This window comes from Hemiscyllium ocellatum, chromosome 38 (genome assembly GCF_020745735.1).
Source record: "Hemiscyllium ocellatum isolate sHemOce1 chromosome 38, sHemOce1.pat.X.cur, whole genome shotgun sequence".
NCBI classification, from domain to species: domain Eukaryota; kingdom Metazoa; phylum Chordata; class Chondrichthyes; order Orectolobiformes; family Hemiscylliidae; genus Hemiscyllium; species Hemiscyllium ocellatum.
The window spans coordinates 18319041-18336878 of record NC_083438.1 but is presented as its reverse complement, the minus strand read 5'-3'; the positions used below and the strand labels follow the sequence as shown (position 1 = coordinate 18336878).

The following is a 17838-nucleotide window of genomic DNA, read 5'->3' as shown; positions in this document are numbered from 1 at the left end:
AAAGCAACAACACCCCCAGATTTTATGGATTACCAAAAGTGCACAAACCAGACATTCCACTCAGATCCATAGTATCACTACCAGAGATGAAAATGTGTTGCTGGAAAAGCGCAGCAGGTCAGGCAGCATCCAAAGAGCAGGATAATCGACGTTTCGGGCATGAGCCCTTCTCTCCTATCAGTACCAGGGACACCATCACACAAACTGGCTAAAGAACTACAGCAGAAACTGAAACATCTGATCAGCGGATTCAGACACTCTACACAGTCGACACAGGAATTCTTGGACATCATCAGAAATATACACATAGACAAGGAAGAAACCACGGTCTCATCCCATGTAACGGCATTGTTCACCTCTATCGACAAAACCCTAGACAGAGAAACAATAGCCAATGCTGGACATACAGAACAGACAACAGGACGGTGAACCTATCAACAAAGACTGCATACTTAAACTACTGGACTTGTGCCTCACAACACACTTCACATTCAACAACCAGATATATGAACAAATCAACAGCACATCCATCAGCTCACCCATCTCTGGACTCATAGCAGAAGCAGTAATGCAAAGGTTAGAACAAACAGTTTTTACCGCAAATTCAACCCAAACTCTGGGTCAGATATGTGGATGACACCTTTGTAATCATTAAAAACACAAATAGAAAACACACACTGGATCATCAACTCCATACTCACAGGAATCAGATTCATGAGAGAGGAAGAAAAGGACAACCAACTCCCATTCCTAGACGTGATGGTACAGAGAAGACCGAATGGAAAATTCTGCACAAAGATATGCAGGAAAACCACACACACAGACCAAGTCCTGAACTATGAAAGCAACCACCCCAACACACACAAAAGAAGTTGCATCAAGACACTATTCAAAAGAGCCACAACACACTGCAGTACACCAGAACTGCAAAAAGAGGAAGAAGAACACCTCTACAATGTATTCGCCAAAAACAGATACCCGCGCAATTTCATCAACAGATGCCTAAGGGAAAGACAACGTAACGATGACATGCCGCATCCCAAAGGACTGGCCATACTACCATACATCAGGAGCATTTCTGAACTGACAGCCAGGCTACTGCGACCACTAAAAATCATAACAGCACACAAACCAACAGCCACTCTCAGACAACAATTCAACAGAACAAAGGACCCGATACCCAGCATGAGCAAAACCAATGTAGTGTACAAAATCCCATGCAAGGACTGCACAAAACAATACATAGGACAAACAGGAAGACAGCTAATGATCCGCATCCACAAACACCAACTAGCCACGAAACGACACGACCAGCTATCCTTAGTAGCCACACACGCAGATGACAAGCAACATGAATTCGACTGGGATAACACTACTATTATAGGGCAAGCCAAAGAGAGAACAGCCAGGGAATTCCTAAAGGCATGGCACTCATTCACAGATTCTATCAACAAACACATCGACCTGGACCCAATATACCGGCCACTGCAGCGGACAGCTGGAACTGACAACTGGAAGCGACAGAGACAAACCACTATAAATGCCGGAGGAAACATCACAGAAGCGCTGCACAGGAGGCTCCCAAGCACTGAGGATATCACCTAGACAGGGGACGAAACTTTTGCAACACAGAACAGAACCACAATAGGGGAAAGATATAAATAGACAATAGACAATAGGTGCAGGAGTAGGTCATTCTGCCCTTCGAGCCTGCACCACCATTCATTATGATTATGGCTGATCATCCTCAATCAGTATCCTGCTCCTGCCTTATCTCCACAACACTTGATTCTACTATCTTTAAGAGCTCTATCCAACTCTTTCTTGAAAGTATCCAGAGACTTGGCCTCCACAACCTTCTGGGACAGAGCATTCCATACACCCACCACTCTCTGGGTGAAGTACTTTCTCCTCAACTCTGTTCGAAATGGCCTACCCCTTATTTTTAAACGATGTCCTCTTGTACGGAACTCACCCATCAGCGGAAACATGCGTCCTGCCTCCAGAGTCCAATCTTTTAATAATCTTATATGTCTCAATCAGATCCCCTCTCAGCCTTCTAAATTCAAGCTTATACAAGCCCAGTCCCTCCAATATTTCAGCGTAAGATAGTCCCACCATTCCAGGAATTGACCTCGTAAAAGGGACCTAAGTGGCAACGTTTTGATGCAAAAAGTGGTACATGTATGGAATGAGCTGCCAGAGGAGGTGGTTGGAGGCTGTTACAATTGAAACATTTAAAATCTGGATGAGTGTATGAATAGGAAGAGTTTAGAGGGATATGGGCCAAGTGCTGGCAAATGTGACTAGATTACGTTGGGATTTCTGGTCGGCATGGATTAGTTGGACTGAAGGACCTGTTTCCATGCTGTACATCTCTACGATTCTAAGTGACCAGGAAAATTGATGAGAGCAGGGTGGTAGACATAGTCTATATGGATTTCAGTAAGGCATTTGTTAAAGTTCCCCATGGGAGGCTACTCTAGAAGGTTAGGTTGCATGGAATCCGGGTTGGTGGGGGGATCTGGTAAATTGGACACACAATTGGTTTGACGGTAGGAAGCAGACAGTATTATTGGAAGGGTGCTTGTCAGATTGGAGGACTGTAAGTAGTGGTGTACCTCGGAGATTGGTGCTGGGCCCATTCCTGTTTGTTATCTATGTCAATGATTTGAATGAGAATGTACAAGGCAAGATTAATAAGTTTGCAGATGACACTAACATCGGCAGTACTATGCACAGTTAGGAGGGTTATCAGAAATTGCAGCAGGAACTTGATCAGCTGAAGTGAACTGAGAAATGGCAAACGGTGTTTAATATAGATAAGTGTGAGGTCTTATATTCTGAAAAGCCAAATCAAGGTAGGAGTTTCATGGTGAATGGTAAGGCCTTAAGGTGTGCAGTGGAACAGAGGTGTTTGGGTGCAGGTGCACGATTCTGTGAAAGTGGAATCACAGGTAGACAGGGCAGTGAAGAAGGTATTTGCACACTGGCCTTCATTAGTCAGGGCATTGAATAAAGAAGTTGGGATATTATTTCGCAGTTTTACAGGATGTTGGTGAGGTGGTATTTGGAGTACTTTGTTCAGTTTTGGTCACCTTGGTATAGGAAGGATGTCATTAAACTGGAAAGAGTGCAGAAGGAATTTACAAGAACATTGCCGGTACTCAAGGGACTGAGTTATAGGACAAGTTTGAAAAGCTAGGACTTTTTGTTCTGGAGTGTGTGAGACTGAGGGGGGATATTCTAGAAGTGCACAAGAACACGAGAGGCATGGATACGGTGAATGCACTCAATCTTTTTCCCAGGTTTGGAGAATCGAAGACTAGAGGGCATGAGTTTAAGGTTAGAGAGGAAAAGAATAAAGGGGAGCCTGAAGGGAGCCTGCAATGTTTTTACACAGGCAGAACAGGGATAAAACTGAATCTGATTCCCCATCAGCCATCTATGTTATTCAACCAACTGCAACTCCTCCCAAACCAAGAAATCTAAATTTTTGCAACAAACACTTTTACATGCATGTTATTGTCTAGAACTATAGATAGTGATAGTAGAGTCTCCAACCTTTCTCTCATACGGCTCACTGGGAATCTTTCCCACTTCTTACTGTCTACCAGTGATGCATGCTGAAATGATTTAGAGATGATGGCAATTTAGTTTGGCCACATTATGAACAAACCTCCCTTGCCATTAGACCTGGAGTGGAACTTTATCTTGGACCTTCTGTCTCAGAGACAAGAGTGCTACAAACTGCATCATAATAACTCCATATCATTACTAAAAAGGTTCTATATAAGGAAAAGATTACTCTGTCTGGCAAAAGTGAGCTGATTGATCATTTTGAACCTTACCTGATAGGAAGCTTTGGATAATGTTTCAGGCTGTAAGGAAAGGAGAGAGAAAACTGTGAGAATTAGAGTCCCGTTCATGCCTACAACTGTTGAAAAGATCAGTTTTTGGGGAACAAGAATTCTTTCTTTTTGTACAGAGAAGTTTGTAACCTTTATAACCCAAGCTCATCACTCCACTCCAGTTTGCAATGATTAAGACTCAAATCCTTCCAAAGTCTTTCCACTCTATCTCTGCAATTACCTTCAAGTATTATTTTGCAACAAAATCCTTACGTGATTTCCTTCTTCTAGGAATTTGTTACCTCTACTATGGACCCCACAGGATCTTTGCATTCTTTCAAAGCTAGCTTCTTGCAGGGTGTCAAATTTAATTGCTTGCCCAAAAGTTTTCAGTGCAGAGATTTAACCCTTGGAATTTCACCACAAAACCTTCCTGTATCTACCTTTAATAAGACGGCATCTGAATCCTACCATTTTAACTAAGCTGTTGGTCGACCCAGTGAAAATTTCCACCTGTAGCTGTAGCTTAGCCTCTAACTGTAAATTAAAGCAGAAAAACTTCTCTTGATAAAAGCACCTTTCAGCAAATCAGGAAATCTGAAAGCATTTTGAAGTTTGGTCACTTCTTCAGTACTGAATACAATGGGAAAGCTATACACAATAAAGTAGAAGCAAAGTTAACACTTAATCTGTTTGACTGCAGCGTTCTCGCTCTCTGCAACATGGAAGTCTCAAGGAGATCCATTTCTCAGATCTGGCATTTCCAATCAAAATTGGGGATATGCTGCTCTTAAATTTGCATGGCACTTGCCTAGTATGCTCAACATGGCAGGAACCTCTAGCCATCACCAAAGTATCCTGTGCTTGCTCCCAAATTCCCACAATCATCTCCAAGTCCCCATCACTCAGCATTATCATCCTTTCATTCAGCTCTGATACCCCTCCACTCAGCGGATGGGGCAGAGGAAACACTGGTGAGTTGAGGCATCTCAATCACAGAATCCGTACAGTGGGAAACAGGCCATATGGCCCATCAAGTCCACACCGACCTTCTGAAGAGTAACCCACTCAGACCCATTCCCTACCCTGTCCTAATACTCTACAGTTAACTCCCTACTAGTGCACCTAACCCATACATCCCTGAACACTTTGGGCAATTTAGCATGGCCAATTCACCTAACTTGCACATCTTTGGATTGTGGGAGGAAACCAGAGCACCCGGAGGAAACCCACACAGACACAGGGAGAATGTGAAACCTCCTGACAACAGTCGCCCGAGGCTGGAATTGTACCCGGGTCCATGGTGCTGTGAAGCAGCAGTGCTAACCACTGAACCACTGTGCAGCCCTTAATAATCTAGGGGGACTGCGAATCCAGCAAGCTGGGGAGGGGAGGGTTCCCTCAGCTTAGGTTGGATTCTGCGGGCACAGGGGGGAACAGAATGAAGATTTAATGCATGCAGACAGGAGGGGAATCCCATAGGCAGACCAGTGATCTGTGAGGTGCAGCGTCAACGTTTGGCAATGAATGCATCCAATCTTACCCATTCGCTGCTTTGCCGCTCCAAAGGGCGATTAAAAGAACCTCTGCCAAACTGTGAAACCAGCAATGGGAAACTCTCTCTGTCAATGTGCTGTGGTGTCACAAAGAAATTTGTCTTTGCTGAAACAACAAACAGCATGTTGTGTTAAGTTTTGATCTCTGCACCAGGTTTCTCTCCATTTTTAACATTTACACCCACCATTCCCCCACCCATAAGATGAAGATGCACAAAAATGAACCAGCCAGACAGCTCTTTGATCGAGGTGTTGTAATATCTAATCTGCAACACGCATGAGACCAAAGCTCTGTATCCATGTGTCATTAAGAAGCCCACATTGAAACAATAAGACTTGCGTTCACAAAGCCTCTTTCAGAACCACAGGACCCCTCAAATCACTTCCAATCAAGAACATATTGAAGCCTCGCTTTTATTGCAATCTTAGGAATACAGCAGTCAATACATGCACAACAAGATCCTGCAATAGTATACAGTGTCAGAAGAAATTTCAGTGGCACTATCCAATTTCACTGGCCATCGCACAAAAGAAACCTCTTCTGGAAACCTTTATTGGAAACAATCTTTTTCTGTCTATCGGAGGACATGGGATTAAAATCTCATCCAAAGAAATGGCATTGCCAACAATGATAGCACTCTATTAACACTGCACCTGAGAGTCAAACTGGGTTTACCAGATCAAGTCTTAGTCGTGCGAGCCTGTACATATACAGTTTATGACATCCAGAGGCAGAACTGCTACTTGATATGCCACAGAAGAGAAGTCTATGTAACCAACAGGCACCAAGATACATCTCTCCTTGAGATTAGCGCTGTACATTTTATTAGCTGATGCAACTTGGTGAGAACAAACTCTCCTGGACATGGTCTGTGATTTTTACTTCCTCAGTCAACCTGACCTTAGGTAAATCTTGGCTGCTGTAACCAAGTTGGCAGCAAACTACACTCGCCCTCATTCGCTGTTCACTGACCTGCTCCGTTCACTCTGGCAGGATCTTCCTGAAATGTAATAAACCACTGGCTTTTTGTCCCACTCACCTTTTGAAATCCCTCTCCTTTGTCTCCACACCCATACTTCAGCAGTGTGGAGAGGTCATGGAGCTTACTATTTCAAAGACAAGCGTGCCCTATCAGCTCAATTCCGTTCCTGCTTTACTCTCTTCCCCTCCTCTCACTCACTCCCAAAGACCACTGGCCAAGTTTGCAATAACATATGTTTGTTCTCCCCTCCATTCTCCTCTGCATTGCATGCATTTGTCTCCAAATGCTTTTCTAGTTTTACATGTGAATACCATATTCATAGGACTCAGCCTGTGCTTCTAATGACCCTGTTTGATCTGCATCCCTGGCCATTCTGCTTGCCCTTCAGGGATCCCATTGGTCGATATTGTGATAATTCCCTCCATTCAGGTGTCATCTTCTGCTTTAAATCGACCAGCATCAAACTTTTATCCTTGCGACCATCGAATTCACCTCCAGCCTCCATCTTCTCCAAAGTCTTTATGGACATTGTCTCAGTTCATGACCCAGCAGTAAAACTGCTGTTATTAGAGTGACAAATTACATCCTATGGTACTGCGCCAAAGGCAATCATTCTCCCCTTCATTTCTCTCGACCTGTCCGTAGCATTTCATGTGTTGAGCACATCATCCTCCTGTAACATCTTTCCACTGTTGTCAAGCTGTTCAGGATCACTTTCAATTAGTTCCATTTTCTCCCATTCTTATTTAGGAAAAACAGCAAGGCAGGGTATTGCAGCATGCAAGTAGGAAGCCTAATGATTCTTGATTTTTCTTGCAGGAGGATTGGATCAAAGGCACACAGGAGACTTGCTGCAATTATTGAGAAGTTCAGCACAGTTGGTAGCATCTGGGAAGAGAAAATTGAGTTAACGTCTTGAGTCACACCTATTTAGACAAATGGAGAGTTTGCTATCCCAATTCTAACTCATGTCTTATCGATGGCATCAGGAGAATCATTTGCTGTGGGATTCCTAGACTCTGATTTTTCAATGTAGTCACGGGAGGATTGGATCACAGGCACACAGAAGACTTGCTGCAATTATTGAGAAGTTCAGCACAGTTGGTAGCATCTGGGAAGAGAAAATTGAGTTAACGTTTTGAGTCCAGTGGCCTTTCTCAGAGCTCAGAGAAAAACAGCTGATATAGCTCCAAGTCAGGACAGCCTGTGGTCTGCAGGTGAAGTTATAAATGGTCACAGTGTTCTTCGGCATCAGCTGCACTTGTCCTTCCAAGAGGTAGAGGTTGTAAGTTTGAAAGGTGCTGTCGAAGCAGCCTTCTGAGCTGGTGCACTGTACTTTAGACCGAACTCACTGGTGCCACAGTGCATTGATACTGACGGCAGTGAATGTTGAAGCTGGTCGATGGGGTACTGACCAAGCTGGCAGCTGTGCCGACTTGGAGTTTTGTTGGAACCACACCTATTTAGACAAATGGAGAGTTTACTATCACAATTCTAATTCATGTCTTATCGATGATGGTCAACATTATGGCATCAGGAGAATTATTTGCCGTAGGATTCCCAGACTCTGATTTTTCACTGCAGTCACAGTATTCATACGGTTATTCTATTTCAGTTTCTGCTAAATGTAAGCATTTTGTGGGAGATTCAGCGATAGTAAAGCGATTGAATGTCCAAAGCAATGGTTAGATCCATTTTTTTGTTTGGGATGGTCACTGTCTATCAAATCCTTCTGTGACTTAAGTCATAAAATGTTGCTCTGTAAAACACATTCGAACTTTATTATCATTTTACTGGTTACCTTGCTACATATGCAAATTTTGTTGCTCTCAAACAATGTATTTTGTGTTACTTACGATTATTAACAAATACACAGAAGAGAGTGTCTGGACCATCTTCAACGAAACCTGCAGGAAATGGGCTGTTACTGGTGAACATCACCGAACGTTCAATGCACACCTTGTTGATAACCCTATAGGTGACAGAAAAAAAAAGTGTGACGGTTGGCTTCCTTTGTGATAAAGAACTAGGATTAGTTGGTATGAGAAGCAGTGGTCAGGCAGCTCAGAGTCACAAAGAACTAAGATCCAATTCCGAACCCAAATGTCAAGATGAAATAATAGCCACTAGCATGTTATGTACCAGGCCAGGTCCCTTCAAAACATTTTAAGAAAGTAGCCCAGGCTCCAAGTTGTTTTTTTTAGGATATTTCAGGACGGATGCAGCCTGTCAAATCAATAAGCTTTAAACAAAACAGAATTTGTTTAAACTACAGATGAAAAATGAACAAAAGAAAACACATTCAGAATAACTTCAGTTAAGCAATAACCCAACCGACTCAAAACCGCAACTTAACAAAGCTGTTCCTACAGACAGGAGAGATTTCATAGAGAAAGTTCAAGCGAGACCACTGTTAAAGCATCGAACCTCTCTTCTCTGTAGCTGTTTTTCTAGGTTCCCAACAGGTTTTGACACCTTGCGAAAACAGACCAAACTGGAGAAAAAACCTGAACTGGGAATATTGACCACTCCCCTTTCATTGTACAACGGTGTCAAAACAAAAACCTAAAGGCCACCTCTAATTATTAACTGAAGCAGTATAATTTGGAATATTAAGAGCAGTTTTGGGCCCTGTGTCAAAGGACAGAAGTGCTGGGCATTGGAGAAGGTTTGACAAGAATAATCCAGGGGATGAAGGAGTGGTTGAGAACCCTTGGTCTGTACCCAATGGAGTTTCGAAATATGAGGAAGTCCTGACTGAATCTTACAGGATACTGAGAGGCCTGAATATAGGGGACTTGGAGAAGATATTCTTGTTAGTAGGACCCACGGACACAGCCTCTATGTGAAGGAATGACCCTTTAGCTACGAGATGAGGAGGAATTTCTTCAGCCAAACGGTGGTCATTCTGTGGCCAGTGAAACAAGCCAGGCTCCTCCAACCTATCATCATAGCTCAGTCATTCAGTGTATCAGTTTAGTAAACCTGTGAACTGCATCTAATGCATTTATATTCTTCCTTTGGTAAGGAGACCAAAGGTTGGGTACTTCAATATTTCTCAGGTGAAGTTGGATAGATTCTTGTTAGGTAAGGGAAATCAAAGGTTACCAATGTCGACAAATTACAGATGTGGTCGTGTCCAGGTCCTGTATGATTAAAGCATAACATCCTTACTTATACCTTCAGTTTCTGCAACAGTAAAGGAGAACATGTCATTAGTCCTCGAGTCATAGAGATATACAGCATGGAAACCCATCCATGCCGATCAGATATTCTAATTTTATCTCGTGCCATTTGCCAGTACTTGGTCCATAACCCTCGAAACCCTTCCTATTCTTATACCCATATCGAGGTCTTTTAAATGCTGTTATTGTACCAGCCTCCGCCACTTCCTCTGGCAGCTCATTCCATACACTCACCATCCTGTGTGTGAAAAGGTTGCCCCTTAGGTCCTTTTTTATATCTTTCCCCTCTCACCCTAAACCTATTCCCTTTTGTTCTGTACTCGCCCACCTCAGGGAAAAGACCTTACCTGTTTATCCTATCCATGTCCCTCATGATTTTATAAACCGCTATAAAGTCAACCCTCAGCCTCCGATGCTCCAGGGAAAACAGCCCCAGCTATTCATCTTCTCCCTCTAGCTCAAACCCTGGCAACACCCTTATGAATCTTTTCTGAACCCTTGTGAGTTTCACAATATCATTCCAATAGGAACAAAACCAGTACAAATGTCCTGTAGAGCGCATCATGACTTTCCTATGCCTATACTCAATGCACTGATCAATAAAGGAAAGCATACCTAAAGCCTTCTTCACTACCCTATATATCTGTGACTCTACTTTCAAGGAGCTATGAACCTGCACTCCAAGGTCTCTTTGTTCAGCAACACTCCCTAGAACCTTACCATTAAGTGTATAAGCCCTGCACTGACTTGCTTTTCCAAAATGCAGCACCTCGCATTTACCTAAATTAAAATCCATCTGCAACTCCTTAACCCATTGGCCCAACTGATCAAGATCCTGTTGTAATTTGACCTTCTTCACTGTCCACTACACCTCCAACTTTCAACATCCACTAATCTTCTTGATATGTGCTGTATTTGTATGCTAATGTTTTGTGATTCCTGCACTAGAACATGTAAATACATCCGTACATGGAAAACCTATAGTTGTTTTCCATTGGCATTCTATTCTGCTTCTTTTATTCTCCTGCCAAAGTAAATAACTCGACATTTTCCAACGTTACACTCCATTTTTAAATCTACACTGTTTAGTACTAGGTACTGTGCAGGTGTCACTTTCCCTACAATCCAGTGCTGAGTATTTTTCAAGAGTCACTGCCCTTATATGTGGTGGTAGGTACTGTACATAAGTCTGCATCCTTACAGTCTGGTGCTGGGTCTTGTTCAGGAATCTGTGATCTTACAGTGGGTACTGGGTATTGTACAGTACTCGCTGTCCTTGGAGTCCAATGCTAAGTACTGGCTGGAGTTAGTGTAGGTACTCTGCCATTGTACAAGTCTTTACTGGTTCACGATCATCCTCCTGTTGCCATGCATCTGGTATAAGGAGTTAAATGACTTCCTCCTGTTTCAGTGTTGCAGAATCAAGGGGAAGAATAGCCTCCTGTTTCCAGATCCCAGAACCAGAAGGCCATTAAAAAAAGGAGCAGAATTAGCCCATTAAGCTCATCAAGGCTGCTTTGCCGATATGTTCCTGGCTGTATGTTCTTCAACCCCTGCCTTCTCCCTGTTAGCCTGAATTCCCTAACTGATTTAATATTAGAACTCGTCCATTCACATGTGGGAGTATACATTCTCGTAGTGAGTTGTGCAGTGGTTAGCACTGCTGCCTCACAGCGCCAGGGACCTGGGTTCAATTCCCGCCTCAGGCGACTGACTGTGTGGAGTTTGCACATTCTCCCCGTGTCTGCGTGGGTTTCCTCCGGGTGCTCCGGTTTCCTCCCACAGTCCAAAGATGTGTGGGTCAGGTGAATTGGCCATGCTAAATTTCCCGTAGTGTTAGGCAAGGGGTAAATGTAGGGGTATGGGTGGGTTGCGCTTTGGCGGGTCGGTGTGGACTTGTTGGGCCGAAGGGCCTGTTTCCACACTGTAAGTAATCTAATCTAAAAAAAAACTTTGGAACTATCGATCTCAGAAAGCAGTGAAGGTTGGGTACTTCAATATTTCTCAGGTGAAGTTGGATAGATTCTTGTTAGGTAAAGGAAATCAAAGGTTACCAATGTCGACAAAAATGCAACATTTAAAGGATAAACATATCAGTCATGATCTTATTAAATGGCAGATAGGTGCTTGGAACCAAATGGTCCATGTCTGCTTCTACTTTGTCTAGATAGACAATGAGTTCATGTCCAATACTCAGCTCTAAAGACACTGACATTTGTATCACGTCCAACACCGAGCTATTACATCAAAGACTTTTGTAAAATATCCAGCACCAGGACAAGGGCTATAGAGCAGTTATCATTTCCAACAAGACAGAATTGATTTGAATAGCAGTGCAGGGCGAGACGCTCAATGCTCCACTCTTTTTCACTGCTCCAAGCTCCTGTAATGGCTCTTGTATCAGTGCACTGCTGGTCAAAGATTTTGTTGGTGTGTACACAAAAATTGAGGAAATTTAAAGCTCGGATCAAGGAATAAATTCAGCAAGGAAAAAAGAGAGTTAAAATCCTTAACTTTTTTTCCTAAAAGTCATGGAGGTTGGATGATATTTGGAGTTTTGACACCAAGATGAACAAGATATTTGGCAGATACAGACAAATGTTACAAAGGTAGAGAACGGAACTGAGTTAAAATTAGACACAAATACATGTTATGGTACACCAGCTTCAAGGGTCTGAATGACCTTGTTCTGTTCTGATCATACTAAGGGAATGGTGAGGGCAGAAAGTTTTGCAAGAAAGCTCCCTCCCACAATCAACAGTATTGTAAAATCACTGGATTTCTCCCATACTTTGAACATAATGCAACGTCCCAGAACTGAAGCAAGATTGTAACGCCAAGTCACATATAGAGTGATAAGCTAAGGCTGCAGCAGAAAAGGACAGGGGAGAGAGTACTGTGGAACCAAGCAGCTGACAGGGCAGCAGCCAGTTGTGGAGTAAAGGGAACTGAGCATGTGAGCGAGGTCAATACCGTAAGATCGCACAGAAGGTTGTAGAGCTGCAGGAGGTGATAGGAGTAAAGATGGTCCATGGCAGGATACTAATGTGAAACTGAGAATTGTAGGACTGGTGCAAATAACAGCAATAAGTGGAGTTGTAAGGCCAAGCCATGGTTGGAATTCATAAAAATTTCTAAAAATTCTTTCTCTGGATGTGGGCATTGCTGGCTAGGTCAAAAGCTATTGCACATGCCTCATTACCCTTGCAGTGGTGTTGAGTCACCTTCTTGAACTTCTCCAGTCATTGGGATGTCAGTATACACAAAGTTCTGTTATGAAGGGAACATCAGAAGTTTCTACCCACAGCAATGACATTCCAAAAAAAAATAGCTCAATGGTTAACACTGCTGCTCCACCCCTCCTAGCCTCAGGCGACTGTGTGGAGTTTCGACAGTCTCCCCATGTCTGCGTGGGTTTCCTCCAGGTGCTTCAGTTTCCTCCCAAAGTCCAAAGATGTGCAGGTTAAGTGGACTGGCCATGCAAAATTGCCCATAGTGTCCAGGGATGTGCAGGCTAAGTGGATTAGCCGTGACAAATGCAAGGTTACAGGGATAGGGTCTGCAGTTAAGTCTGAATGGAATTTTCTTCAGCGAGTCAGTGTGAACTCGATGGGCCAAATGGTTTGATTTCACACAGTCGGCATTCTATAATTCTAAGTGAGGATGGTGTGTGTGACTTAGAGGACAACATGCAGTTGTGGTTTTGCCATCCATCAACTGCCTCAATCCTTCTCGGTGATAGAAGTCGTAAATTTGGAAGAGGAGATCAAAGGTTCCTGGCTGAGTTGCTGCAATGCATTTGTCCCTATGCAGCAGGGTGGAGGAAGTGAATTTTGAAGTGAATACTGGTAGATGCAGTGTCCATCGAGTGGGCTGCTTTGTCCCCTGGATGGTGTCAAGTGTGAGTGCTACTGGCACTACATTCATCCAAGCAAATGGACAACATTCCATCACAGTCCTGACTTATGCTTTTTGACTGCTGGAGAGACTATGGGAAGTGGGTGGTGAATAACACACAGTAGAGTTTCCAGCACCGATACATCTGAAATCACAGATGATACAGCTACAAATAAAGGAACAGGGAAGGACCTGAGTAAGAGGAAGAGAAATCTAAATTTAAAGCAATGTTGGACCAGGATAAATGTGGTCACATAACTAGGACTTACGGTTCACTACCAGGCAGGCATGAAGAGAAGGCACCAATGTCATCACCGGAACAGTCAGGGTCACAGCAACAGCCGATTTCACAGAGTCCTTCAATCAAGTCACAGATACAAATGGGAACAGCTGAAAGGATATCACAAAGAAGGATCTTTAAAGAGTTTGGATAATCCTAAAGAATCTCTCATTGTTGCCCTTTTTTAGTTAATTCGCAGGAAGTGATTTTTTACTGACTGTGCCTGCATTCATAAGCTGTCATTGATTGCCCTTACAAAGGTGGTGCTGAGCTGCCTTCCTGAATCACTGCAGTCTATTTGGTGTTGATAGACCCACACTGCCATAAAGGAAGACCCAGTGACTGTGAAGGAACAGTGAAAAGTTCCAAGTCAGGATAATCAGTGAATTCATAGTTGTGAGAAGATTTGTAGCCCGGGTGCCCGTTGTTGTGGTTCTGCTCGCCGAGCTGGGAATTTGTATAGCAGACACTTCGTCCCCTGTCTAGGTGACATCCTCAGTGATTGGGAACCTCCTGTGAAGCGCTTCTGTGTTGTTTCCTTCTGCATTTATAGTGGTTTGTCTCTGTCACTTCCAGTTGTCAGTTCCAGCTGTCCGCTGCAATGGCCGGTATATTGGGTCCAGGTCTATGTGTTTGTTGATAGAATCTGTGGATGAGTGCCATGCCTCTAAGAATTCCCTGGCTGTTCTCTGTTTGGCTTGCCCTATAACAGCAGTGTTGTCCCAGTCGAACTCATGTTGCCTGTCATCTGCGTGTGTGGCTACTAAGGATAGCTGGTCGTGTCATTTCGTGGCTAGTTGGTGTTCATGGATACGGATCGTTAGCTGTCTTGATTGTCCTATGTAGTGTTTTGTGCAGTCTTGGCATGAGATTTTGTACATTACATTGGTTTTGCTCATGCTGGGTATTGGGTCCTTTGTCCTGGTGAGTTGTTGTCTGACAGTGGCTGGCTAAAGAACTACAACTACAACACAAACTGGCTAAAGAATTACAACAGAAACAGAAACACCTGATCAGCGGATCCAGACACTCTATTCGGTCAACACAGAAATTCTTGGGCATCATCAGAAATATACACATAGACAAGGAAGAAACCATGGTTTCATTCGATGTAATGGCACTGTTCACCTCTATCAACAAAACCCTAGCCAGAGAAACAATAGCCAACCTGCTGGACATACAGAACAGACAACAAGACGGGGAACCTATCAAAAAAGACTGCATACTCAAATTACTGGACCTGTGCCTCACAACACACTTCACATTCAACAACCAAATATATGAACAAATCAACGGCTCACCCATGGGCTCACCCATCTCTGGATTCATAGCAGAAGCTGTAATCAAAGGTTAGAACAAACAGTCTTACCACAAATTCAACCCAAACTCTGGGTTAGATATGTGGATGACACCTTTGTAATCATGAAAAACACAGAAATAGAAAACACACACCAGATCATCAACGCCACACTCACAGGATTCAGATTCACTGGAGAAGAAGAAAAGGACAACCAATTCCCATTCCTAGTTGTGATGGTACAGAGAACACCAAATGGGGAATTCGTCACAAAGGTATACAGGGAAGCCACACACACAGACCAAGTCCTGATCACGAAAGCAACCACCCCAACACACACAAAAGAACAAGACACTGTTCAAAAGAAACACAACACACTGCAGCACACCAGAACTGCAAAAAGAGGAAGAAGAACACCTCTACAAGGTAATCGCCAAAAACGGATACCCAAGCAATTTTATCAACAGATGCCTAAGGGAAAGACAACAGAATGAGGACATGCCACAACCCAAAGGACTAGCCAAGTTACCATTCATCAAGAACATTTCTGAACCGACAGCCAGACTACTACGACCACTAGGACTCATAACAGCACACAAACCAACAGCCACTCTCAGACAACAACTCACCAGGACAAAGACCCGATACCCAGCATGAGCAAAACCAACATAGTGTACAAAATCTCATGCTGGACTGCACAAAACACTACATAGGACAAACAGGAAGACAGCTAATGATCCGTATCCATGAACATCAACTAGCCATGAAACGACACGACCAGCTATCCTTAGTAGCCACACACACAGATGACAGGCAACACGAGTTCGACTGGAACAACACAGCTATTATAGGACAAGCCAAACAGAGAACAGCCAGGGAATTGCTAGAGGCATGGCACTCATTCACAGATTCTATCAACAAACACATTGACCTGGACCCAATATATCGGCCACTGCAGCCGACAGCTGGAACTGACAACCGGAAACGGCAGAGACAAACCACTATAAGTGCCGGAGGAAACAACACAGAAGCGCTTCACAGGAGGCTCCCAAGCACTGAGGATGTCACCTAGACAGGGACAAACGTCTGCAACAAAAATTCCCAGCTCGATGAACAGAGCTACAACAATTAGTGAATTGGAAAAAACTTGTAAGCAGTGCCTCTGTCCGCCTAGATGGAAATGGTTGTTGCTTTGGAAGGTGTTGCCTAAGGAGTTTTGACACAGTTAGAGATCACACAACACCTGGTTATAGTGTTGTGTGATTTTAAAATTTGTACACCCCAATCCAACTCCGGCATCACGAGTTTTGACAAAGTTCTGCAATGCAACTCATATATGATACAGACTAATGCGACTGGCTGAGATAATTAATGTCTGCGGATGTGGTGCTAATCAAGTAGGTTGCAGTATTCTGAATGGTGTCAAGCTTCTTGAGGATTGTTAGAATAGCACTAATCCAGGCAAGTGGGGAGTATTACATCACATTCCCCACTTGCTTGTGCTTGTTTTCTCGACTGGCTTGGGGACACAGGAGATGAGATACTCTCTATGGGGTTCTTAGCCTCTGATGTTAATAGTCCACTTCAGTTTCTGTGCAATGGTAATCCTCAGCTCAGAATATCTGAATTCCTGCCTTCTTCATATACCAAAATCAATCTGTAAATTGAAAGTAGATCAGATAACTACTGGAGATGCGACAATATAGGTGAGTCAAATGATTTCACACAGCAAGTTATAAATATCTGGAATACTCAGTCTGAATGAGTCAGGTGTATAATCAAAAGGGAATCAAACGATGATAAAATAAGTTAAAAAGGTACCAGAGCAGAGAGAGTAACAGGATCAAAAGGCTGGATGGCTTGCTGCTGCCTTACCTGCTGTCAGACTTTTAGATGACTCGTCACCCGGGTTCTCGGAATGACTGGTCCACAGATTGGGTTCAGGGGTCACACTCGCCCCTTGTGAGCCTGGGTGATCAGGGGTCACACTACCTCCTCTGGTCACTGTGGGGTCAGGGGTCACACTGCCTCCTCCAGCCACTGCAGGGTCAGGGGTCACAATATCCCCTCCAGCACTCATAGGGTCAGGGGTCACACTCTCCCCTGGGGCCCTCTCAGGATCAGGGGTCACACTCTCCCCTGGGATGATCACAGGGTCAGGGGTCACACTCTCCCCTCTGGCCCTCTCGGGATCAGGGGTTACACTCTCCCCTGGGATGATCACAGGGTCAGGGGTCAAAATGCCCTCTCCGACCCTCACAGGGTCAGGGGTCACACTCTCCCCTCCGACCCTCGCAGGGTCAGAGGTCACACTCTCCCCTCCGACCCTCGCAGGGTCAGGGGTCATACTCTCCCCTCCGACCCTCGCAGGGTCAGGGTTGCTGCTGCTCCCGCTCTGGGGACCTGGGAGCGGAGAAGTCGCGTCAACCGGCCCCGCCAGCCGGACTCCGGCTGCAGAAACAGGGCGCAGACCTTCCCCCGTCAACGGCGAACTCATCCACATGAGCATCGCCACGCCCAGGGCCCAGCACAGCGCCCGAGGGCCTGAGGTCCCCAATCTCGCCGCCATGGTCATCTCCTGGCGCCCTGCGCCGTTACTAGGGCAACGGGACGGAAGCGTGATGACGTCAGCTCGCTGGGAGGGCGGGGCAGGAATGGAATCAGGGAACTGGAACCAGAGGTGCTGATTAAAAGTCACACAACACCAGGTGAGAGTTTATCAGGTCTGTTTGCAATTGCTAGCTTTCGAAGCGCTGATCTGAGGGGCAACGTTGTCACAAAGTTTGTAT

General features: G+C 44.3%; 1 protein-coding gene across 1 annotated transcript in view; it reads right to left on the bottom strand.

Moving 5' to 3' along the window:
- LOC132833929 (tectonic-3-like) overlaps positions 1 to 17632 on the bottom strand; it is an 85739-nt gene extending 68107 nt beyond the window's left edge. The window contains exons 1-5 of the mRNA XM_060852602.1: positions 16925 to 17632; positions 13742 to 13862; positions 8247 to 8362; positions 5395 to 5513; positions 3852 to 3881 (exon numbers count right to left, since the gene is read on the bottom strand). Coding sequence (XP_060708585.1) covers positions 3852 to 3881; positions 5395 to 5513; positions 8247 to 8362; positions 13742 to 13862; positions 16925 to 17624 — 1086 coding nt within the window. The 5' untranslated portion in view covers positions 17625 to 17632. The remainder of the gene's footprint in view (positions 1 to 3851; positions 3882 to 5394; positions 5514 to 8246; positions 8363 to 13741; positions 13863 to 16924) is intronic.
- Between the last annotated feature and the right edge of the window lie 206 nt (positions 17633 to 17838).